Raw genomic sequence first — 25591 nt, 5'->3', positions numbered from 1 at the left:
AAAGTTGGGTTTGGCAATGATTTCTTGGCTATAACAACAAAGGCAAAGACGGCAAATTAAAAACGGACAAATTTGGTATCAGCAAAAGTAAAAGCTTTTTTTCATCAAAAAGTACTATCAAGTGAGTAAAACAGCAACCCAAAGAAAGGGAAAATATTTGCAAACCACAAATCTGATAAGGGATGAACATCCAGAATATATATAGAACCCCTAAAACTCAATGATAACAAAGAAAATAATCAAAATTGGGCAAAGAACTTGACTAGATATTTCTCTGGGGACGACAGACAAATGTCCTATAAGCACATAAAAAGATGCTCAATATCACTAACCATTATGTGTATCAACACTGCTATGAGCCCACGTGCTGCCACTACTGAAGCCCGTGCACCTAGAGCCCGTACTCTGCAACAAGAGAAGCCACTGCAAGGAGAAGCCCACACACCACATCTGGCGAGTGGCCCCCACTTGCTGTAACTAGAGAAAGCCCACGCGCAGCAATGAAGACCCAGGGCAACAACAAAAAACTACTAAGAAATACCCCCTCACACTCAGTAAGATGGCTAATGCAAAAAACCCCAAAAAAACAGAAAATAAGTTTGGCAGCGATAAATTGTACAAATTATGGGGAAATTAGAAGCCTTGTGCACTGTTTGTACCCATGTGAAATGTTACAGCTGCTATGGAAAAAGAGTATAGAAATTCCTCAAAAAATTAAAAAAAGAATTAACGTATGATCTGGCAATTCCACTCCTGGGTATATACCCAAAAGAATTCAAAGCAAGGTCTTGAAGACATACATGTATAGTATAGTTCATAGAAATATTTTTCACAATTCACAATAAGAAAATATTATTTACAAGCCAAAAGGTAGAAGCAACCCAAGTGCCCATGAATAGATGAATGAATCAACAAAAGGCATATAAATACAAAGGATAAAGTTTAAAAATAAAATAAAATTTTTAAAAAAAAGGAAGGAAATTCTGATGCATGCTAAGACATAGATCATCTCTGAGAACACTATGCTAAATGAAATAAAGGACAAATCCTATATGATTCCACTTATACAATGTACCTAGAATAGTCAAATTCACAGAGACTAATGGAGAACAGTGGTTGCTAGATGATGCAGGGAGGGGGAAATAAGAGGTTACTGTTTACTGGGCACAGAGTCTTAGTTCCGCAAGATCAAAAAAGTTCCAGAGATGGATGGCGGTGATGGTTACAAAGCAACGTGAACACACTTTATGCCACTAACCTACAAGATTAAAAGTGGTTCAAATGAGTAAAAATAATACTACTAAATACATTTTTAAAAATTCAAAGGAATAAGATATTATACTAAATTTTGTAAATATCATTTGCTCAATTTGTTAAAGTTTTACCCATATTAAGACAAAATCACTATAAATTAATTTTCCAATTAAGTGTTTTATAGAGTCTGATAAATACTATTAATAATGTATTTCTGAAACTGATTTGTTACAAGTTAATATTAGGCTCATACTCCAGGCTGAGGCACAAATAAATATAAAAGGGCCACCTTCCAGGGGCTCTAATACTGCAGACATTAAAAAATTCAGCTACTCTCAAACAGATGGTAGCTTCTAAGCTTAGCAACCCAGTTAAGAGAGAGAACATTTCTGAATATACTGAATGAGAAGCTTACCTCTGCAACAGTCTGCCTCGCCAACACAGAGCTAGAAACTAACAGTTGGGGCATGAAGAGCGGTTGCTAACACAGTCCTCTGTGACCTGAGCCCATCGCCATCTCCTAAATACATCCTCCTCAGCTCTCCACTCTGCTCTTTCCACTCGGCGACCACATCCTCCTGCTGTTGCTAAGGTTCATCTCCCGTCCTGGGGCCTTGGTGCTTGCTACTGCCTCTGTCCTAAATGCACTTCCTCCACCCACATAATAAGTGCATGAACTCATATCCAATACCTGTAGATAGAGGTCAGAACCATGGATGAACTGAAAGTACATGTCTTATGAAAAGGCCGGGACAAAGTGATTAGCACCAAGGTGTTCGGCCAAAATGAAGGGGCTCAGATGACTGGAAGCAAACAGGGATACCAAGTAGAAAGTTCTAAGACAGGTAATGAGACTCTGCATTCTACTCTAACCTGCAGGAAGGGAGCCGATGCTGGACATCAGATAGGACAAGAAAGCTTGGTTCAGCATACCCTCAACCTTGACATGTGAAGTGCTCCCAGAGGAAACCAAAGGTTGGAGGTAGGACTCCTGGGTGCTGAGGGAGGTCCTGGTAAGAAAAGACGGGGGTTAAAAAGCACCACGGTGAAGTGAGAGGAGGGACAACTGGTCACAGGAAGCAGATGAGGAAATACTTCTTTTCTCTGATCAGCACTTTTTTTCTTTATTAGAAATCTAAGACCTAAAGATCTGTGGTTTAGTTTAAAGGGATCTCACTATGATTCTTCATCTTAACAAATCTGTGAGAAAAGCTTAAACTAGTTAAAATTCTTTTCATCACTTTCTTTCATTCTAGGAATTCTGTGAAAGACAAGAACTAATTTCTTCCCACGTCTAAGGTAAAACAGCAAAGTAGTAAAGTCAGTAGAGTCAGCCACTGTCTTTAATATTTAAGAATCCAGAATATATAGGTGGGACTCATTCTCTCTTAAAAATAAAAAAAAAATAAAAGAACAAAAGAAAATGTCTCATAGATTCTTAGTAGTGGATATATGTTAGAGAATGGTTCTCATGATTCTCTGGACACTAAAAATAGCAGTTGCAGCAAAAACTCATTAAGGGCTTATGTACTCAGCCTTATTCTCCAAGTGAGTTCCATATACTTTGATTTTATTTTCAAGTCACTCCTGTGAGGTGGATGCTCTTGTCACTCTGTTTTACAAAGGGAAGAGGCACGGAGGTTAAACAGCCTTTGGATACCAGTACCCTGTGCCTCCTCAGGAGGTAGCATAGACAGCAAAGTGGTATTAGATCCAGTCCTAAGAGGAAATGCTGTAATTCTTCAAATCATCAGAGCAAATAACCAAAAACAGAGCTGCCAAAATGACCCCAGCACTGAGGAACCGACCCAGGATTCATGAAGCAGAACACGGTCAACATTCCATGTTAAGAAGAAAATAAGAGACCTATAAAAGAAAAACCGTGCAGAACACATGCAGAGCTGGTTTTACAGAAAAATGTCAGCCTTTTTGGAGAACACAGATTTTCAAAAAGTGAAATTAATAAAATCAAAGGTAAAATAGAGCTCTGAGGCCAGGTTGCCTGAACACTGAACCAAGAGTTCCTGGGCTTAATTCCTGCCCTTCTGCTACTTAACAACTGGGTGACCCTCTTTTAGTCCCTTAGTCTCTCTTTTCCTTACCTCAGCTGGAAAATGGATCAAACAAGAGCCCCAACATCAGAGAGTTGCTGTGAGGATTAAATTCATGAATGTATGTCATGTGCAAAACCATTTTACAAATCAATAAAGCAATCAATAAATCTGATTGCTCTTATTATGATGATGATAACTATGATTACTGAAGTAATGTCAACAAGGTATAATATTCAATTCATATGACAAATGAACAAACCTGTACACCAGCACCTCAATCTGTTATGCTTACACATTGTTTACTAAGAGTAACTGGGCTCAATGTACCATATTCTATCCATTGGGTTAATAAAAGCATTTTTAAAGATGATCATATGATGTGGTAACAAGGATATGGGGGAAAAAAGCTCTCATATATTGGAAATAAAACTAAAAATTGGTACACCCACCTTAAAAAGCAATTTGACAACTTCTAGTAAATAATAGAATTAAATCTACAAGTCAGCAATTTCCCTTTGGAATACATATCTAGACAAATTCTCCAAATGTGTAAGAAAATATACTTACTACACAAGATTATTATAATAATTAACTGTTAACTACTCAAATATCAATCTGAAAATAAACTGAGCTATATTCATATACTGAAAGGCACTGCCACAAGTAAACTGAATGAATTGGTATTTTTGTATCCACATGAGAGTGTACAGAAACATTCATTTAAGAGTAAGTAAGCTGGAAAATGATACATACAGTATGATATAATCCTGCACATGAAAATCACATGCAAAATAAAAGTGTAACACAGGTTATTTACAGATTTTTCTTGACTGCATGAAAGAATGTCCAGCAGGTTTCCAAAGCTGTAAAGCTTATTCATGACCATTGTTCCTTATTTACTAAAAGCTCTAATTATTTTGGTAAGCTTCCTCATGAACTTCTATGAACTTCTCCCCTAAAAAAAATTGAGGGATTCCATATGGTTAGTGAGGGCAGATTATCTTCTTTAAGATTTACAGAATCTGTAGACATACTGTCTCGGTAAACTAGTTACCACCATTAGAGACATCACTCAGTGTGATGTGAAGGTTAAAATTGAGAATTAAAGTATAAAAATCTTCTGGTCCAGAAGTTGTACGCAATTTCTCCTCATAAGAAAATTTCATAATGACTCCTGTGCTCAACAATTTTCACTTGCTCTGGTATGAGTAATAATGAAGAAGACGCTGGTGACTGCTAGGACCAACCACTGACTTGAGTCCTCACTGTGTACCAAGCATTGTACTAAGGACTTTAAGTGCATTATGATATTAAATTCTCTTCCAAATGTTAATGGTTCTACCTTTTTATTTTTAAATTAAGAATGTAATTACTCTTTCAAAAATATGTTATTTAAGTATACTGACACAGTACAGTGATTCAGTATTTTTACAGATTAACTCCATTAGAAATTATTACAAGATTATGGCCATAATTCCCTGTGCTATACAGTATATCCTTGTTACTTATTATTTTATACATAGTAGTCTATATCTCTTAATCTCTCACCCCTAATTTGCCCCTCCTGCCTTTTCTCTCCCCTTTGGTAATCACTAGTCCGTTTTCTGTATCTGTGAGTCCATCTCTGTCTTGTATAGACATTGGTTTATTTTTTAGAGCCCACATATATGTGACAAAATACAGGATTTCTCTATCTGACTTATTTCACCCTGTGGAAGAATATCAGTATTTTATGACTGAGTAATAGTATTCCATTGTATGTGTGTGTATATATACATATATTTCCATCTAGTATTGTAATTCCATCTGTATTTATAATTCCATCTAACTTACTTCTGCCTCTATCTTCAAATAAACAAAAAACCTAACATCTTATAATTGGAGTAGGAAATGGCAACCTACTCCAGTATTCTTGCCTGAAAAATTCCATGGACAGAGGAGCCTGGCAGGCTACAATCCATGGGGTTACAAAGAGTTAGACATGACCAAGCGACTGAGCACACTTACAATATTTTTTCTGCTACAAATCTAACACTTCTATTCTCAATGTGGGCAATAATGCAGAAAGACTTTGATTTTTAAAGCAGTCTGAATAATTTTTTAAAAATTGAAATCAAAAAGTCATTTTATTTGGCCTGAGATGCTGTTTCTTATGAAAGCAACATAAAAGGTTTCCTATACTTTGAACATGATTCAACCTAGAAATTGTTTAAAGGTTATGCAGCCTAAAGTTCATTTATGAGCTAGGCAAATCATCAAACTGTATTACACATCAGAAGAGTAGAAATTTTTCTATCTTGAGAATTTTATTTTTTCATTGTAGAATAAATAGTGAATAAATATGTAAAAGGCACCTCTCTGACATTCAACTTTAAATCTGTTTAGAGAAAGTGTCCACTGATTATATTTTACCCTTAATGCAAAATATCTTACATTTTTCTTTCATTATTTTGTGTCTCTCTACACCTTGCCTAACTCAATACACATCAGCTTCCATAAAGGCAGGATTTATGTCTTACACTTCCCTGTTATTTACAAACTATCTGCCTCTCATCTTGTCAATAATCAGGACTCAGTAAATTCCTACTAAACTGAATCTTCTACTCAGAACAGGAAAATACACCTTAGTGATATACAGAGGTATATATGAGTAGATTTAGGAAAGTCATCATTCCTATTATATATGAAATTCATTCTAGAAAAACCATGTGTTAAAATAACCACAGCCTATGATAATACGCTCACACATACATTTTGAATTTATATGTTTGAATATCTACTTTCTACAAATAATAGAAAAATTTCAAGTTAACATTTGGTTGTTTGCCTAAGATAATCTCCACAAAAAATATTCCAACTACCTATGCATAATTTTCTCTAGTCAATTTTATTTAGTCCCTGCTGCTGCTGCTGCTGCTGCTAAGTCGCTTCAGTCGTGTCCGACTCTGTGGACCCCACAGAAGGCAGCCCACCAGGCTTCCCTGTCCCTGGGATTCTCCAGGCAAGAACACTGGAGTGGGTTGCTATTTTCTTCTCCAATGCATGAAAGTGAAAAGTGAAAGTGAAGTCGCTCAGTCGTGTCCGACTCCTAGCGACCCCACTGACTGCAGCCTACCAGGCTCCTCCGTCCATGGGATTTTCCAGGCAAGAGTACTGGAGTGGGGTGCCATTTGTGCCAAATCCTCAAGTACATATTAGTGTTAAGCCTGTGTGATACATACTATCTTCTCCACTCTGTGGCCACAGAGAAATGGACGGTGAGCAATATTAAACAGCTTGCTCAAAGTCACAGTAGCAAGTTGTAATCTAGTACTTGAAACCACCCCTCTCTATCTTTAAACCCTGAGTAGGCAGAATACAGAAATAGTCCTTACCGCCTAGGCTGATTCCAGTTGCTGTAGGCTGCATTTTGAAGGTCACTTTCTTCCCCCTCTCCTTCTTCTCGCTCTGGTAGCTCCGGAATATCTCTGGTAAAGAGTTAGACAGTGAGTACTCCACAATCCTAGTAAAACCACACAGGCTGTCTTCTAGGTACTTTATTATTGGTTTGGCTAAAAATACAGAACTGCTTCATATTTTCATCACACTTGGCTAGTAAGTATATAATATTTTACATTAAAGGGAAAATAAAACCTGATTACATAAAATAAAAACCTCATACTGGAATCAATCTACTATACCTGAACAAACCCATGTGGGTTTGATCACTCAGTTGGAAAGATCCCCTGGAGAAGGGAATGGCAACCCACTCCAGTATTCTTGCCTGGGAAACCCTTGGACAGAGGAGCCTGGCTGGCTACAGTCCATGGGGTCACAAAGAGTCAGACACAACTGAGTGACTGAGCACCCAGCACTGTAACTGAGTCTGGAGATACAGCAGAACACAAAGTGTCTTGTCTAGTCTTTTTCTTTCCTAATGAAACATGGACAAAGGAAGGGAGGGAGTGAAAAGAATGGGGAAATGCCAGAATTTTTAAGAGCAACTATTCAAAAACTATTTCCTAAATTTTTCCCATGTGTGAGAAGGCAGACCCCCATGTGTGTTATAAGCTTGTACAGTCCCACTGGATCCCTGGCCTGACAGAATTGAACATCAAGTATGCCAGGAGTGCAGCATCTCTACCTCCTCAGGACGGACCAATGTTTTCCCTTCATCTTTTGAAGACAGACGGAAAATGCTTATGGTCCGCTTCTGCCCATCCAAAGGAGCCAGCCACGGTATTCTTACGGAAGCAGTGTACAGGCACTTGAGTCCAGGGTCAGTTGTCAATTTCTACAGGAATTCACATTTTGCCAAATGCCAAGCATGTAACAAAATGCGTCCAACTCTTAACTAACTATAAATATAACTGTAAGATAATAATCTTGTCCAAAAATATTTGGTTTTTACCAAAGGTACACTTTGCATCAATAAATGGTATTGTCAGGACAACAAAGAATGGTTAAATCAATTATGGCATGGTCTTATGCTATTAGGAAAAATTGGATTTCTAAAGAAAAATATTCTTCTTAAAATAGAGAAAGCTTTAAAAACTCTAATTCAATAAATACTTGCAACTGATACTTACAGAAATTAAAAAAAATCTGAAGACAGCATATGTTCAAATTATATCCATTCTCCCCCAACAGGAATACTGAACTCTGTCAAATTATATCATCTTCAGACCTTGAGATCAGAAGTCATCTAATCCAATAATCCACCTGTGCCTCAATGTGTTTCCCAACATTTCTGCCAAACAACTGTGCAGGCTCTCCCAGAATGTCTCACTCTCTTTGACCTGAAAGTTAGATCTTTGCTTTGTCAGAGGGAAATCCACCTGCCTGTGGTTCCTACCTATCGGTCGTGTGACGGAATTCTCCTTCTGTAATTGAGAAAGGAGACTCTGAATGAGGCTGGGCTCACAGAGACTAATCCTGACTGTGGGACAGGACTGTCAGGAATGGAGCCAAAGAAAGATTTTCAAAATGACGTTAAGAAGCTGACTGAGAATGAATAGTCTGAGTGAACCTCAATCTGAAAGATGCAAGGTAGTGGGGGGAAGCAGAGCCTAACCCTCTGGAAATACCACTGGGGAGAATATGACAGAAAAAGCAGGTACAGAATACAGAGAGGAATGGGAAGTAAGAAAGAGTCCTTCTCTAAAATATCCAGTTATTACCCTAAAGCCCAGGCAGGGGATGCTGCTCAGATGCAGTCACACAGAGCGCATCATACGCTCCTGGCTTGTGAGCTGTACGATGACAAACACCTGGAGTCTTCTCATACAAAAAGCTCCATTCTCTTCAGATGACTGTCCAGTCTCGAATCATTTCACTAACCCAGATACGTTCCTATAAATGTGCTGATTATTCTTTATCCATCTTCAGGCGAGGTTTACAGGACTCAAGCCGTGTGCACCTCAGCAGAATGAACCTGTTCTGTGTCCCCACACTCACTCAGCCAAGAATGAATTAGACTTCTCGGCACTCATGTTTGATTGTTGAATATCAAATAAGTTCCTGTCAGCTATAACAAGCAACACTCTATATGTGCATTAAGATTCCAGAAACTGGCACAAAGTCACACAGTAAAGGAACAGAGATGAGACTTTAATTGGGCCAGTTTACTACAAAACCTGAGCTCTTAAACTCCATGCTATGCGGCCCCATAATTTCATACAGGACTAGTATAATTCTTTTTTTGGATCCAATGGTTAAGAACATGGAGCCCAACCATGATTTAACCTTGATTCTTCCACCCATTAGTTATGAAACTTGAGGAAGTAACTTAATCTCTCTGGTGCCGATTCCTCCTGCATGCTTAAAGAGAAATCTGTTACTCAGTTGTTAATATAACTGAAAAAAATACAGGCCCACAACTGAAAACGTATTGTGCATTCTTTTCCGGATAGCAATTTGACATTATTTCTCTCCCTGTTCTGAACTCAGCAGCAGCATCAAAATCTAGTTTCTGCCTTTCCTAAGGGAGGAAAACAGGATGCACACTGTTTTTGTTTTGAGCATCCTTATATTAGCAGTAAATACACTTTTTTGCAGGGAAGCAGTTATTCACAGCACTGACAGCTCAGGTCCTTTTCCTTTGTGTGCTAGGAGAGCACCAGTGTGCTGAAACTGGCCTTTTTGTTTTAATATTAACATTTTGAGTGCTTTTAAGGCCTCAGAATTTAGTAAGAATATCATGTTATCTTGTCATATTCTCTAATTAAGCCATGTGAAATGGTATTTCAGAGGGACACTGGAAATTACTGCATCTAGCTTTTTAACAGGAAGTACCACGTAGTTGTAATCAATTCATGTCATTAGCCCTAAGATGGAAATTCTACAGAGAAGTATGGCTGAGCTTTGCAAAGGGTGGAATGAATAGTCTTTCCCATAAAATTCAAGGGGCCCTTTGGGCCATGACATTCCTTCCCTTTATTAAACACATAACAAACCTCTCCTTCTTTAACACTGTCTGCATAGCTGTAGCCACATACAATTTGCAGAGGAAAGAGTGATGTGATGTTACAATGCCTGCAGAGTCACTGGACACCAGAATATTATGGGTTGTTAGAACTGTTGTGAGCAGACCTCAGAATGTTTGCAAAGCTATTTCTTCTTTACAGCATGCTTAAGGAGAAATCTGTTACTCAGCTGCTAATGTAACTGGAAAAAAAACAGGCCCACAACTGAAAATGTATAGTGTATTCTTTCCAGAAAAGCAATTTGACATTATTTCTCTCCTTGTGCTAAACTCAGCAGCAATATCAAAATCTAGTTTCTCTCTTTCCTAAGGGAGGAAAAAACTATATTTCCTGTATATTCAAAGGTTCTCAATACACTGTGTATAAAGAGGCTTTAAAAAGCCAAACATTCTGTACCTAAAATGTATATACACAAAGACGTTCAGCTCAACATTCTCCAAAAGAGGAAAAACATAACCATTAAAAATGTTTGTGAATCTGTATGTATGTTAATGAGTAAATAAATAAAGTTTGAAAATGTTTATGACAGAGGAAAAGTGATACAATACCATAGAAATTGTAGGTTCCAGGGAGTGAATGAAACCATAGTCATATCTGAGGTAAATTCCCCAAAACTCAGTAAGTTGACAGTGGTATATGGACTGATACAACTAAAGACAGATTTAATTTCTTGCTTTTCATATTTTCCCCAAATTTCCCACAATATGTGATCACTCCTTAAGTAATATGGGTTGCTGTTGTTTAGTTGCTAAGGCACGTCCAGCTCTTTTGTGACCCCATGGACTGTTGCCCGCCAGGTTCCTCTGCCCATGGGATTTCCCAGGCAAGAATACTGCAGCAGATTGCCATTTCCTTCTCCAGGGGATCTTTCCAACCCAGGGATTGAACTTGCATCTCCTGCTTGGTAGGTGGATTCTTTACCATGGAGCCACTAGGGAAGCCCAGTAATATGGGAAAGGGGGGTGATTTTTTTTTTTTTTTTAATCTTGAAAGAGAGAAAAAGAATCCAGTCTTTTTCATTGCTAGGCCTCCCTGACACTGGATTCAAAACTCTTCTTTATAACTTGCTGTATTGATCATTCACACAGCAGACTTACCTGCCAGTGTAGGAAGCAAAAATATCCAGTGCCATTATTCCTCCAGATTGCTGCCCCAAGCTTATTTTGAACTCTTCCAAATATTCTGCGGGTACATAAGTAATTCTGGAACAAGACACAATCCATGAAAGCAAAGCTCGCTTATTGGGAGAATCTTCCAAAATATGAAATAAACTTATTTTGTCCCTCATCTCTACTTTTTCACACAACTCATTTAAATCAGCTTACTGAGTAGAGACTCTAAACTTCAAAAGAATCAAGTATTCTATAGGCAATAATAACAACAGAAATTAAAAATTTAAAGGCTGCTGATAATTATCTGTTTACTGATAATCATATGGGGAAGAAAACAGCATAATATATATTTCAAAATGAGAAGACTAACAGCAATTTTTTTTTTAATTAAAGAGATCTAGAAATCCTTTGAAAAGTAATTTTCAGTAATAACATTTATTTTCTCCAAATATTTTTGGGTGCCTTAGCAGAAACACACTGGGTAAACTCTACTAAACACTGGGCATTCAAAATTACATTCTCCCATAAGACACAATTAATTACGGACATTAACAAGTACTATCAGTAATCATATCCTAGCTTTATTAAAGTATTAACTCAAGTCTGAGTTAAACCATTATCAGTGCATAGAAAGATTTGCTTACTAATATGTAAAAATGTTTATGTTCATTTTGGTTCCAGAGAAGACTGACACTTGAATGGTCACGCACTAATTCAACACGTGCTGGCTGAACGCCTATATGTGGAAGGCACTGAGCAAGTTGCTGACTATAGTTATAATGCTTAGAAATGACATCTGAAAAGTCAAGTTTACTGCTGTCCTAAGAGGCGACACAACTGATAACACCTGTTGAAGTAGTCTGTTCCGGATCCTCAAACTAACACGTGGCATGGCAAGTGAAAGAAAGAACTTCAAGGCATTTCAGGATATTTGTGCAAAGAAACAAAAGCATGTATCAAAAATGCACAACACAAAAATCATGAAGACTGTTATGCCGGCTAACCATAGCTTACGCATGAAGATGGTAAGTAGCAAAATCTTAGCACTGGAGGGCAAAGATAAAGGATTACCTTTCTTGTTATAAGAATATAATATAATAATAGAAGTATACTAATGGCATAATTTATTGAATAAGGAGGATATATAATATATACCGGTGATTCCATAAAAGGCATTCACTCTGTGAGGTCGCTTATGTTTAGAGTCAGAGGACAGAGTACTGTTGCTTCTCTGGAGTGTTCTGGTAAGGTAAATCACCCACTAATGGATCTCCATATCCCCAATAATGAAAAGATGTCACTTTTGATGAGGCTGTTGTAAGTCAAGAAGCGCAACACACACGTAAAACAGTGCTCTAATAGAGCTTCAGCCAGCCTGGCCCCGACATCCGATCATTCTGGCAGAAACCGGCACCCTTATGACATTTTGTGACACCTTCGCCTCAAGGATCCAACTGAAGTGAAAAACACAATTCAGTGATTTAGGACTAGTGTGGGTGAGAGAGCTGTATTCTAATTCTGGCCCTACTTTATTTATTCATCTACAAAAACATCATTTCCACAGTGTAACAAAAATATATTGAATAGCAAATCTGCATTTATCCCTTCAAAAATAATGAGTCAAAAATGCAGAACACATTATACTTGGAAAGAAGACTGTCTTTTATACAAAGAAAAATAAATATAAATCATAAATTTGAAAAGTCTATTCAAGAAAATTATTTCTGAATTATATCTGAAAATTATTTCTGAAGGTTCAGTAAAGGTAAAACTCATATAAATATAACCTTAAGAAAAAGAAAAGCTCGGTGAGGTCAAAAAGGCTAGAAGACAAGAAAAATAAGAATAATCAGTTCAAAGTATTAAATTTTTTAATTAAATACTGGTTTGGTTTGAGAAAGAAATGATGCGTCTATCCGAGACACTGTTGAAAATGAATTCTTCTCTGTATTTGTTCAAAGGTGTTAAGGTTTACCAAGGAAGAGTTTTAGAAATGTTTTTCTGATATGTTAGGGGGCAGTGAGAAAGAAAGCAGTTTTCATATATTTAGCCTAATTCGGACAGCAAGGGCACTGGAACAAGCATCCCACAGCGCACTAGCCCATGCAGAGCAATTATAATACACGCCTGGTCACACGGCCATACAAAACCTCCAGACACCAACCGAGAACACCAAAACACACACCGAACTGCATAAACACACTAAAGCAGCTTCTCTGAGTGTTAAAAATTCTTAAAGGCAAAAACTAACCTTAGGTTATATACATGGAGTACAAGAAAACAGAGCAGCATTAGTGATGCTGAAACGTGACAGTTGTTAATCCAGAGGTGATCGCCCCCAACAAAAGAGCCAGAAAGCTTCAGTAGGAGGAAAACATGATTTTCAAATGAGTTCACAATCACCACTGCAATGTGAAAATGTAACCATCTCATAGCTCTGTTGGAAATATGCTCTTATATAAAGAAGAAAAAAAAAAAAAAACGGAAAATGTATATACACTGAATCTCTCTCTGGATCTAGCCCCGCATAGGGATGTTACAAAAGCATGAAGTGGTTTTCACAGACAAGTTGTAACACACAGCCATAATGAGCTTTTGAATCACCGATACTCACACATAAAAGGGGGCTCAATCGTCAGCAGGTGCTGCGGAGAATCTAGAATGTGAAGCATACGCCGTGGCATCTTTTTACAATGGTGTTAACAAATGTCAGTGTCTTGAGCTGAATGTGAGATGCATACATATGGAGTTAAAAGTGGGTGCTCCTGGTTGTTTCTTCCCCTTTCCACAGCCCTCCTATCTACACCTCCCCCAGAAAAGCATCTGCTCTTTACTGGTGTCTATAGCAGTAATTATTAACAAGCACAGAAAAATGTAACTGCAATCAATCTTTTATTCCTTGATCAGGAATTCATCCCACACTTTAGGTTAAGGCAGGTGAATTCAGATTCAGCTTGGTAATTATCTGGCAGATGTTACAAGCAGCTGCCGTGAAACACAGAACCCTGGCTATTATTACAGAAATATAAGCGCCCCTGGCAAGGTGGAGTGTGAAGTGAGACAGAATGCATTCTGGTGAGGCTTCACATCTGGTTTTCCATAGAAAATAATGAAACCTGGAACTTCAACTGGCTGTTTCTGAACTCTTGAAATGCAAATTATCTACCCAGGCATGCACGAAGGCACACATGTTCAGTTCCTAGCCACCTCTCTTAAACGGCAGTAAAGAAAGCCAGTTCACTGTCTCAATAAGCAATGCTTTACTAAAACCAATCAGTTATGTAATTGAAACAACCAAAGTACATTTTTATTAAGTACCTACAATATATTTCTCCACCACTACCCCAGATTAAGCCAGCTTCCTCATGAGAAATCAAGAAGAGGCATGGATGGAGCCTAGATCAAGGCAATGGCTACAACATTTGACTGGCACTTAGGTCGTGGTTTCATTCACAGTAATGGAAGGATTAGACGTTCTGTTTGGGAGAAATCACCCACATAGTTTTCAAAGTAATTTTAAATCTTTTGTTTGTGAAAGCAAGTGAAAGGGAGAAGAAAGGGCCAAAACTACTTAATGCAAAATGTATATGGAACACGCTGCTCGGCCCTGGTCAATCTAAATGGCTATTTGTTTTATCATCTGACAAATTTACTTGAAAAAGGATGCTATTATTCTCATTTCTTTTTATCATTTACCCAATGAGTCAAAACTATAGCTATGTAAATCACAGCTTTAACACTATGCCCGAGAAGGAATCAAGGTGATTTGTGGGTGTGTTTGTGAGAGTGTGTGTGTGTGTGTACGCACCCACGTGAACTTGTAAGAAAGACTGATTGATAGACTGATTTCCAGAGGAGAGAAGGTTGTAGGATTTTTATTTTCTCTTTCTAATGTAAGATACTACATTACATTTTGCTTCCTGGGATACGAAAGCAACTGTTTATGAATCTGTAGATATATATGGATTTCTAGATACCCTTTTGGAGAATGCAATGGTACCCCACTCCAGTACTCTTGCCTGGGAAAATCCCACGGACAGAGGAGCCTGGTAGGCTGCAGTCCATGGGGTCACTAGGAGTTGGACAAGACTGAGCGACTTCACTTTGACTTTTCACTTTCATGTATTGGAGGAGGAAATGGCAACCCACTCCAGTATTCTTGCCTGGAGAATCCCATGGACAGAGGAGCCTGGTGGGCTGCCGTCTATGGGGTCGCACAGAGTCGGACACGACTGAAGCGACTTAGCAGCAGTAGCAGCAGAGCAGATACCCTTTACAGTCATAATAAACCTGCTGAAGGCATAAATGGGTAAATTCTGGTGCTACACCAGAGGATGGGGAAAAAAAAAACAACAAAACAAATCAAAACAAAACAGGACAGGAGAAAAAGATTGTAGCCTGAATATGTGCTGGATAGCTTTTCAGCTCTTCTAGAGTTGACTAGGAACAAGATTTAAGCTAAATCATTGTCACAGTGGTCTTATTTTCTGGCCAGTTTTTAAATTCTGCAGGACATTTACAACTCGGAGGTAAAATTAAAACCAAGTACCAATTCTAGCGCTCAGAGTGCCAAAAAGTGAACAGGAGACTTGCATTAGGGTTCATGACATAAGACAAGCATTATCGCACAAAAAATCAAATGATCAGTCATGAGGTCATCTGTTTAGATTACCTCTAAAATAAAGAGCCTCTTGATGAAAGTGGAAGAGGAGGGTGAAAAAGTTGGCTTAAAGCTCAACATTCAGAAAACTTAGATCATGGCATCCCGTCCCATCACTTCATGGCAAATAGATGGAGAAACAGTGGAAACAGTGGCTGACTTTATTTTTCTGGGCTCCAAAATTACTGCAGATAGTGACTGCAGCCACAAATTAAAAGATACTTACTCCTTGGAAGGAAAGTTATGACCAACCTAGACAGCATATTAAAAAGCAGAGACATAACGTTGCCAACAAAGGTCCGTCTAGTCAAGGCTACAGTTTTTCCAGTGGTCATGTACGGATGTGAGAGTTGGACTATAAAGAAAGCTGAGCACCAAAGAATTGATGCTTTTGAACTGTGGTGTTGGAGAAGACTCTTGAGAATCCCTTGGACTGCAAGGAGATCCAACTAGTCCATCCTAAAGGAGATCAGTCCTGGGTGTTCACTGGAAGGACTGATGTTGAAGCTGAAACTCCAATACTTTGGCCACCTGATGCAAAGAGCTGACTCATTGGAAAAGACCCTGATGCTGGGAAAGACTGAGGGCAGGGGGAGAAGGGGACGACAGAGGATGAGACAGTTGGATGGCATTACCGACTTGATGGATGTGGGTTTGGGTGGACTCCGGGAGTTGGTGATGGACAGGGAGGCCTGGAATGCTGCAGTTCATGGGGTCATAAACAGTTGGACATGACTGAGCAACTGAACTGAACTGAACTGAAAATAAAGAGTTTGCATGTAGATCCTTATCGTTCATCTTTGAAGGAAAAGGAATGGACACTAGCCTGCAAGTGGTGAGGAAAGCACTTAATATTTCTCTTTCATTTACTGTAGAGGCACTGAAATTTTTAATGATCTTCACTCTTACTTGCATGATTAAAAAAATAATCATGAGAGTGTCACATGACCTGATGATCTGTTTATTATAAAATAAAAGCCAAAAAGGCATTAAAAATATGAACGCCCCTTAGTGAAATTCCACCCTAAAAATAAAAATCTCCTTTATATAAGACTACAGAACCTACTCTAAACAGCATGTATTTGTCTGCTTTTTATCAATGGAAAAATGAAAAACAGATTTTAAATACAATCTTTCTTACCTAAGCTCTACCAATATGTATTTTATAAAATAAAAATACAGAATGCAGTCAGTAAGATCATATTAATACAAAAAAGTCTTCCATACTAGTATTCATCACATCAATTTAAACAATCTTTCTTTGAATTCTTATTTTACTATTTTATCCCTTATACATTAAATGCAAATATTTAATTATTAATGATAGAGGGAAAAAAAGGCAAGCTATTACATTCTTCAGGTGTGACGATCTGACAATAAGGCTAAGTAGTGATTTTTATGCTGGCTCAAGAAATGTTTAATGATTTAAAAAACAAACCACATATATGACATGCTTTTAGTACATTATGAGATGATGAGATATTTAAAGTCTTCTTCACAAACTAGCCTGCATGAGCTACCATCAGACCATAACAGCATTTTTGTGAATTCTCTTATATGGGTTGAAAAGCAGTTCAACAAAGGGAAAATTATGGGTCAGATTGCTTCTATACAATCTTGGCTGACCCCTAAAGAACTGGCTTACTTGGGAATATTCATACAGATCATTAGGTAGTACAATTTGCTATACTGAGGCCAATCCAAACTTCTATGTAAGTTCCTAAGTGTGGACCATCCTGCTCAATAAAAGAGATCTCATATCTCATATAAAGATTTTTGCAGAAATCACTGGAAAATTAAAAATAATAATGGTAGGCAACATGGTTTTGAAATATTGTTGTCGTTAGGTATCTGCAGGGGATTGACTCCAGGTGCTTTGGATACCAAAAGCCATGGATGCTCAAATCCCTTATATATGAAATGCCAGAGTACAGCTGACCCTCTGTATCCACAAGTCTTACATCTACGGATTAAATCAATCTCAGATGGAAATTTGGATCCAAAGTTGGCTACAACTTAGGATATGAAACCCACAGAGAGCCAACTGTATATTTACTGAAACAAATCTATGCATATATGGACCTGAGAAATTCAAACCTGTGTTATTCAAGGGTCAACTTTTTTTCAGTACTCTTAGTATTAAGAAGGAGAAGGCAATGGCAATCCACCCTAATACTCTTGCCTAGAGAATCCCATGGACAGAGGAGCCTGGTAGGCTGCAGTCCATGGGGTCGCAAAGAGTCGGACACGACTGAGTGACTTCACTTTCATTTTTCACTTTCATGCATTGGAGAAAGAAATGGCAACCCACTCCATATTCTTGCCAGGAGAATTCCAGGGACAGAGGAGCCTGTTGGGCTGCCATCTATGCAGTTGCACAGAGTTGGACACAACTGATGAGACTTAGCAGCAGCAGCATTAAGAAGTTATTGACTGCAGATAAACTCTCCTAAAGTCTACAATCAATGCAATCAATAACTTTTCAGGAATAGTCAAATTCTTCAATGATTAGTATTAAATATATGATCATTTTTGTATATCAAACAGAAGTATGCACTGAGAAAATTCTGATTAATAGATTGAAATTCCTTTATTTCCCAAGCCAAACTATGGTCCAAATGATACTTACTTTATGTCAGGCCCAATAAGAGAATGTCTTCTCAACAGGGCTCGTGCCTGGGCATTGGTTAAACTGATAGTAGATTCTTCATTAATACACAAGATGCAGTCCCCAACAGCAATCCGACCATCTCGGCTAATGGCACCTCCGTGAATAATGCTTCGAACAATCACCCCCAAGCCATCTTTATTAGCACTTACTGTCATTCCTATGGAAAAGGAGGAACACATGTTAAATACATGACTTTCACAGTCCCCCACAGCAATAAAAATAAAAACAAAAATAAACAAATAAGATCTAATCAAACTTACAAGTTTTCTGCATACCAAAGGAAACCATAAACAAAAAGACAACCTATAGACTGGAAAAAAATATTTGCAACAAGAGCTTAATTTCCAAAATATACAAACAGCGCATATAACTATAACAACCAAAAAACCAACAACTCCATCAAAAAAAGAGCATAAGACCTAAATAGACATTTCTCCAAAGAAGACATACAGATGGACAACGTGCACATGAAAAGATCTCAACATTGCTAATTATTTAGAAATGCAAATGAAATGGGTACAATGAGGTACCACTTCATACTGGTCAGAACTGCCATCACTAAAAAGTCTACAAATAACAAATGCTGAAGGGAATGTGGAGAAAAAGGAACCCTCCACATTGATGACAGAAATGCAAATTGGTACAGCCCCTATGGAAAACAGTATGGAGAAACCTCAAAAAACAAAAAACAGAATTGTCATATGATCCAGTAATCCATTCCTGGATATATATCTAGAAAAAATTGTAACTCGAAAAGATTTACACACACCATCTATAATACACAGCAAACCACTTGCAATAAACAAGACACAGAAACAACTTAAATGTCCAAAGATAGATGAATGGATAAAGATGTGGTGTGTGTGTATATACATATATGTATATACATTATACACACATACATACACAAATACATACATACAATGGAACAGTACTCAGTCATAAAAAGAAATGAAATAACGCCATTTGCAGCAGCAAGGATAAACCGAGAGATCATCATACTAAATTAAGTCAGAAAGACAAAGACAAATACCATTTGATCCCACTTACATGTAGAATCCAAAATATGACAAAAATTAAGTTATTTACAAAAGAAACAGACCCACAGTAAGTACAGACTTGTGGTTGCCAAGCGGCTGGGGGGTGGGGCATGCGGATGAATTGGGAGTTTAGAATTAGTAAATGTAAACTATTATGTACATTTATAACTGAACCACTTTGCTGTAAACCAAAAACTAACACAAAATGGTAAATCGACTATACCTTAATAAAATATTTTTTAAAAAGCATGACTTTCAAATTCATTTAATTTGAACTTAATAATCTCTACAGATTCATATATAAAAGAACGAGAGTAACTTTTTAAGCTTTGGACCATAAAAAAGGCTGAGTGCTAAAGAACTGATGCCTTTAAAGTGTGATGCTGGAGAAGATTCTTGAGTCCCTTGGACTGCAAGGAGATCAAGCCAGTCAATTCTAAAGGAAATCAATCCTGAATATTCACTGGAGGGACTGATGCTGAAGCAAAAGCTTCAATACTTTGGTCACCTGATTTGAAGAGCCGACTCATTAGAAAAGACCCTGATGCTAGAAAAGATTGAAGGCAGGAGGAGAAGTGGACGAAACAGGATGAGATGGTGGATGGCATCACCAACTCAACAGACATGAGCTTGAGCAAGATGGTGAAGGACAGGGAAGCTGGGCATGCTGCAGTCCATGGGGTTGCAAAGTGTTGGACAAGACTGAGCAACTGAACAACAACAAAACTTTTTAAGCAGTAAAAACAATCAAAAGGAAAGGAAAACATGAGCTTCAAATATTTTTAAAGTCAATTTAGAAATGTTTCTGAGATTTTATCTAAAGACACTCTACATTAAATATGTTAGAGATGAAACAGGGTCTACACTGTACAGTGAATGTAGCTCAGCAATGGGATCATACTTATCAGTAATTACCTTAACGTAAATGGGTTGAATGCCCCAATCAAAAGACAAAGACTGGCTGAATGGATACAAAAACAAGACCCTTACATATGCTGTCTTCAAGAGACCCACCTCAAAACAGGGGACACATACAGACTGAAAGTGAAGGGCTGGGAAAAAATTTTCCATGCAAATAGGGACCAAAAGAAAGCAGGAGTAGCAATACTCATATCAGATAAAATAGACTTTAAAACAAAGGCTGTGAAAAGAGAAAAAGACGGTCACTACATAATGATCAAAGGATCAATCCAAGAAGAAGATATAACAATTATAAATATATATGCACCCAATACGGGAACACCACAATATGTAAGAAAAATGCTAACAAGTATGAAAGGAGAAATTAACAATAACACAATAATAGTGGGAGACTTTAATACCCCACTCACACCTATGGATAGATCAACTAAACAGAAAATTAACAAGGAAACACAAACTTTAAACGATACAATAGACCAGGTAGACCTAATTGATATCTATAGGACATTTCACCCCAAAACAATGAATTTCACCTTTTTCTCAAGCACACATGGAACCTTCTCCAGGACAGATCACATCCTGGGCCATAAATCTAGCCTTGGTAAATTCAAAAAAATAGAAATCATTCCAAGCATCTTTTCTGACCACAATGCAGTAAGATTAGATCTCAATCACAGGAGAAAAACTATTAAAAATTCCAACATATGGAGGCTGAACAACACGCTGCTGAATAACCAACAAATCACAGAAGAAATCAAAAAAGAAATCAAAATTTGCATAGAAACGAATGAAAATGAAAACACAACAACCCAAAACCTGTGGGACACTGTAAAAGCAGTCCTAAGGGGAAAGTTCATAGCAATACAGGCATACCTCAAGAAACAAGAAAAAAGTCAAATAAATAACCTAACTCTACACCTAAAGCAACTAGAAAAGGAAGAAATGAAGAACCCCAGGGTTAGTAGAAGGAAAGAAATCTTAAAAATTAGAGCAGAAATAAATGCAAAAGAAACAAAAGAGACCATAGCAAAAATCAACAAAGCCAAAAGCTGGTTCTTTGAAAGGATAAATAAAATTGACAAACCATTAGCCAGACTCATCAAGAAACAAAGGGAGAAAAATCAAATCAATAAAATTAGAAATGAAAATGCAGAGATCACAACAGAAAACACAGAAATACAAAGGATCATAAGAGACTACTATCAACAATTATATGCCAATAAAATGGACAACATGGAAGAAATGGACAAATTCTTAGAAAAGTACAACTTTCCAAAACTGGACCAGGAAGAAATAGAAAATCTTAACAGACCCATCACAAGCACAGAAATTGAAACTGTAATCAGAAATCTTCCAGCAAACAAAAGCCCAGGTCCAGACGGCTTCACAGCTGAATTCTACCAAAAATTTAGAGAAGAGCTAACACCTATCCTACTCAAACTCTTCCAGAAAATTGTAGAGGAAGGTAAACTTCCAAACTCATTCTATGAGGCCACCATCACCCTAATACCAAAACCTGACAAAGATGCCACAAAAAAAGAAAACTACAGGCCAATATCACTGATGAACATAGATGCAAAAATCCTTAACAAACTTCTAGCAATCAGAATCCAACAACACATTAAAAAGATCATACACCATGATCAAGTGGGCTTTATCCCATGGATGCAAGGATTCTTCAATATCCGCAATCAATCAATGTAATACACCACATTAACAAATTGAAAAATAAAAACCATATGATTATCTCAATAGATGCAGAGAAAGCCTTTGACAAAATTCAACACCCATTTATGATAAAAACTCTCCAGAAAGCAGGAATAGAAGGAACATACCTCAACATAATAAAAGTTATATATGACAAACCCACAGCAAACATTATCCTCAATGGTGAAAAATTGAAAGCATTTCCTCTAAAGTCAGGAACAAGACAAGGGTGCCCACTTTCACCATTACTATTCAACATAGTCTTGGAAGTTCTGGCCACAGCAATCAGAGCAGAAAGAGAAATAAATGGAATCCAAATTGGAAAAGAAGAAGTAAAACTCTCACTGTTTGCAGGTGACGTGATCCTCTACATAGAAAACCCTAAAGACTCCATCAGAAAATTACTAGAACTAATTAATGATTATAGTAAAGTTGCAGGATATAAAATCAACACACAGAAATCCCTTGCATTCCTATATACTAATAATGAGAAAACAGAAAGAGAAATTAAGGAAACAATTCCATTCACCATTGCAATGGAAAGAATAAAATACTTAGGAATATATCTACCTAAAGAAACTAAAGACCCATATATAGAAAACTATAAAACACTGGTGAAAGAAATCAAAGAGGACACTAATAGATGCAGAAATATACCATGTTCATGGATTGGAAGAATCAATATAGTGAAAATGAGTATACTACCCAAAACAATTTATAGATTCAATGCAATCCCTATCAAGCTACCAACGGTATTCTTCACAGAGCTAGAACAAATAATTTCACAATTTGTACGGAAATACAAAAAACCTCAAATAGCCAAAGGGATCTTGAGAAAGAAGAATGGAACTGGAGGAATCAACCTGCCTGACTTCAGGCTCTACTACAAAGCCACAGTCATCAAGACAGTATGGTACTGGCACAAAGACAGAAATATAGATCAATGGAACAAAACAGAAAGCCCAGAGATAAATCCACGCACCTATGGACACCTTATCCTTGACAAAGGAGGCAATAATATACAATGGATTAAAGACAATCTCTTTAACAAGTGGTGCTGGGAAAACTGGTCAACCACTTGTAAAAGTATGAAACTAGAGCACTTTCTAACACCATACACAAAAATAAACTCAAAGTGGATTAAAGATCTAAACGTAAGACCAGAAACTATAAAACTCCTAGAGGTGAACATAGGTAAAACACTCTCCGACATATATCACAGCAGGATCCTCTATGACCCACCTCCCAGAATACTGGAAACAAAAGCAAAAATAAACAAATGGAACCTAATTAAACTTAAAAGCTTCTGCACAACAAAGGAAACTATAAGCAAGGTGAAAAGACAGCCTTCAGAATGGGAGAAAATAATAGCGAATGAAGCAACTGACTAACAACTAATCTCAAAAATATACAAGCAACTCCTACAGCTCAATTCCAGAAAAATAAATGACCCAATCAAAAAATGGGCCAAAGAACTAAATAGACATTTCTCCAAAGAAGACATACAGATGGCTAACAAACACATGAAAAGATGCTCAACATCACTCATTATCAGAGAAATGCACATCAAAACCACTATGAGGTACCATTTCACGCCAGTCAGAATGGCTGCGATCCAAAAGCCTACAAGCAATAAATGCTGGAGAGGGTGTGGAGAAAAGGGAACCCTCTTACACTGTTGGTGGGAATGCAAACTAGTACAGCCACTATGGAGAACAGTGTGGAGATTCCTTAAAAAACTGGAACTAGAATTGCCTTATGATCCAGCAATCCCACTGCTGGGCATACACACTGAGGAAACCAGAACTGAAAGAGACATGTGTACCCCAATGTTCATCACAGCACTATTTATAATAGCCAGGACATGGAAGAAACCTAGATGTCCACCAGCAGATGAATGGATAAGAAAGCTGTGGTACATATACACAATGGAGTATTACTCAGCCACTAAAAGGAATACATTTGAATCAGTTCTAATGAAGTGGATGAAACTGGAGCCGATTATACAGAGTGAAGTAAGCCAGAAAGAAAAACACCAATACAGTATACTAACGCATATATATGGAATTTAGAAAGATGGTAACAATAACCCTGTATACGAGACAGCAAAAGAGACACTGATATAGACCAGTCTTTTGGACTCTGTGGGAGAGAGAGAAGGTGGGATGATTTGGGAGAATGGCATGGAAATACGTATAATATCATATTTGAAATGAGTCGCCAGTCCAGGTTCAATGCACGATACTGGATGCTTGGGGCTGGTGCACTGGGACGACCCAGGGGGATGGTATGGGGAGGGAGGAGGTAGGAGGGTTCAGGATGGGGAACACGTGTATACCGGTGGTGGATTCATTTAGATATTTGGCAAAACCAATACAATATTGTAAAGTTTAAAAATAAAATAAAATTAAAAACAAAAACAAAAAAAAATGAAATACATTTATACAGTAATGACTGGACAAATTCTTCAAAAAGTTATTTCTAAGTTGTTAACTAGCCTTTCGAGATTACTAATTAATAAAGCACAGTTACCTGGGTCTTTGGGTTAGCTATAAGTTGTGAATATGTATGTAGTACTGAAAAAAATCAAATATTTGGCATCTGATAATATAAAAATATGTTGATAATGCCACTTAAAAATAAATTTAAATATAAATATTCAAAAAAAAAAGGAAGAAATATGAGTCTGTAGTGAGGTAGATGAACCTAGAGCCTGTTATACAGAATGAGGTAATTCAGAGAAAAACAAAGATAGTATATTAAAGCATCTATATGGAGCCCAGGAAAATGGTACTGATGAACCTATGTGCAGGGAAGGAACAGAGACACAGACACAGAGAATGCACTTGTGGACACAGCACGTGGGACGAACTGAGAAAGTAGCATTGACATACATCTACTGCCGTGTGTGAAACAGATAGCTCTGGGAAGCTGATATATAACACAAGGAGCCAGCCTGGCACTCTGTGATGACCTGGAGGGGTGGAATTGGGTGGCGGCTCAAGATGGAGGGGATACATACATAGTTTTGATTCATTACACACACACACACACACACACACACAGAGTTATGACTGGTTCATGATGTTGTAAGGCAGAAACTAACACAATTATCCTCCAGGGGATATTGCCAACCCAAGGATTAAACATGGGTCTCCTGCATCACAGGCACATTCTTTACCATATGAGCCACCACAGAAGTGCAACAAAAATAAATAAAAATAATCTTTTTAAAAAAGCATAACAGAATTACTAAGAAGCTTGTATTCAAGTCTTATCTGCAGTGCCTATCACAGTGCCTAAATGTACAGTAGTCAGCTGAATTAAACTGATGTAAACAATAATCTATTACTGCATTATTTCCAAATCTGAACTTCAATAGCTCCAGATTTTGATATTCACTTGTGCTCTTGACATGGTCTCTGGATGATTCGTAAGAAATACAGCCCTAGTAAGTATAAAATTGAATTCCCTAGTCTCTATTTACCCTCATTTCTCCATCTGTCCTCCCGTTTTTGTTTACAGCACCACCATACTACTCTTCCTTTTTCACTACAGGAGAGTGAAAAACCTGGCTTAAAACTCAACATTCAAAAAACTAAGATGATGGAATCCAGTCCCATCACTTCATGGCAAATAGATGGAAAAACACTGACAGACTGTTTTCTTGGGCTCCAAAATCACTGCAGATGGTGACTGTAGCCATGA

General features: G+C 37.6%; 1 protein-coding gene across 36 annotated transcripts in view; it reads right to left on the bottom strand.

The window, feature by feature from the left end:
• Positions 1–25591, bottom strand: part of MPDZ (multiple PDZ domain crumbs cell polarity complex component) — a 175466-nt gene that overhangs the window by 48064 nt on the left and 101811 nt on the right. For 34 of the 36 annotated variants that reach the window (XM_086415111.1, XM_086415116.1, XM_086415115.1 and 31 more), the window contains 3 exons: positions 18174–18372; positions 10870–10974; positions 6683–6775 (listed from right to left, as the gene is read on the bottom strand). In XM_086415111.1, the coding sequence (XP_086271237.1) occupies positions 6683–6775; positions 10870–10974; positions 18174–18372 (397 nt within the window). Of the gene's footprint in view, positions 1–6682; positions 6776–10869; positions 10975–13498; positions 13607–18173; positions 18373–25591 lie in introns of all 36 variants that reach the window. The other 2 variants (XR_015169573.1, XR_015169572.1) reach the window with 1 other exon arrangement.

Source organism: Bos grunniens, chromosome 8 (genome assembly GCF_055505025.1).
Source record: "Bos grunniens cultivar Pamir isolate PY7600 chromosome 8, Bosgru_T2T1.0, whole genome shotgun sequence".
Taxonomy (NCBI): domain Eukaryota; kingdom Metazoa; phylum Chordata; class Mammalia; order Artiodactyla; family Bovidae; genus Bos; species Bos grunniens.
This window is presented reverse-complemented; position numbering and strand designations above follow the sequence as displayed.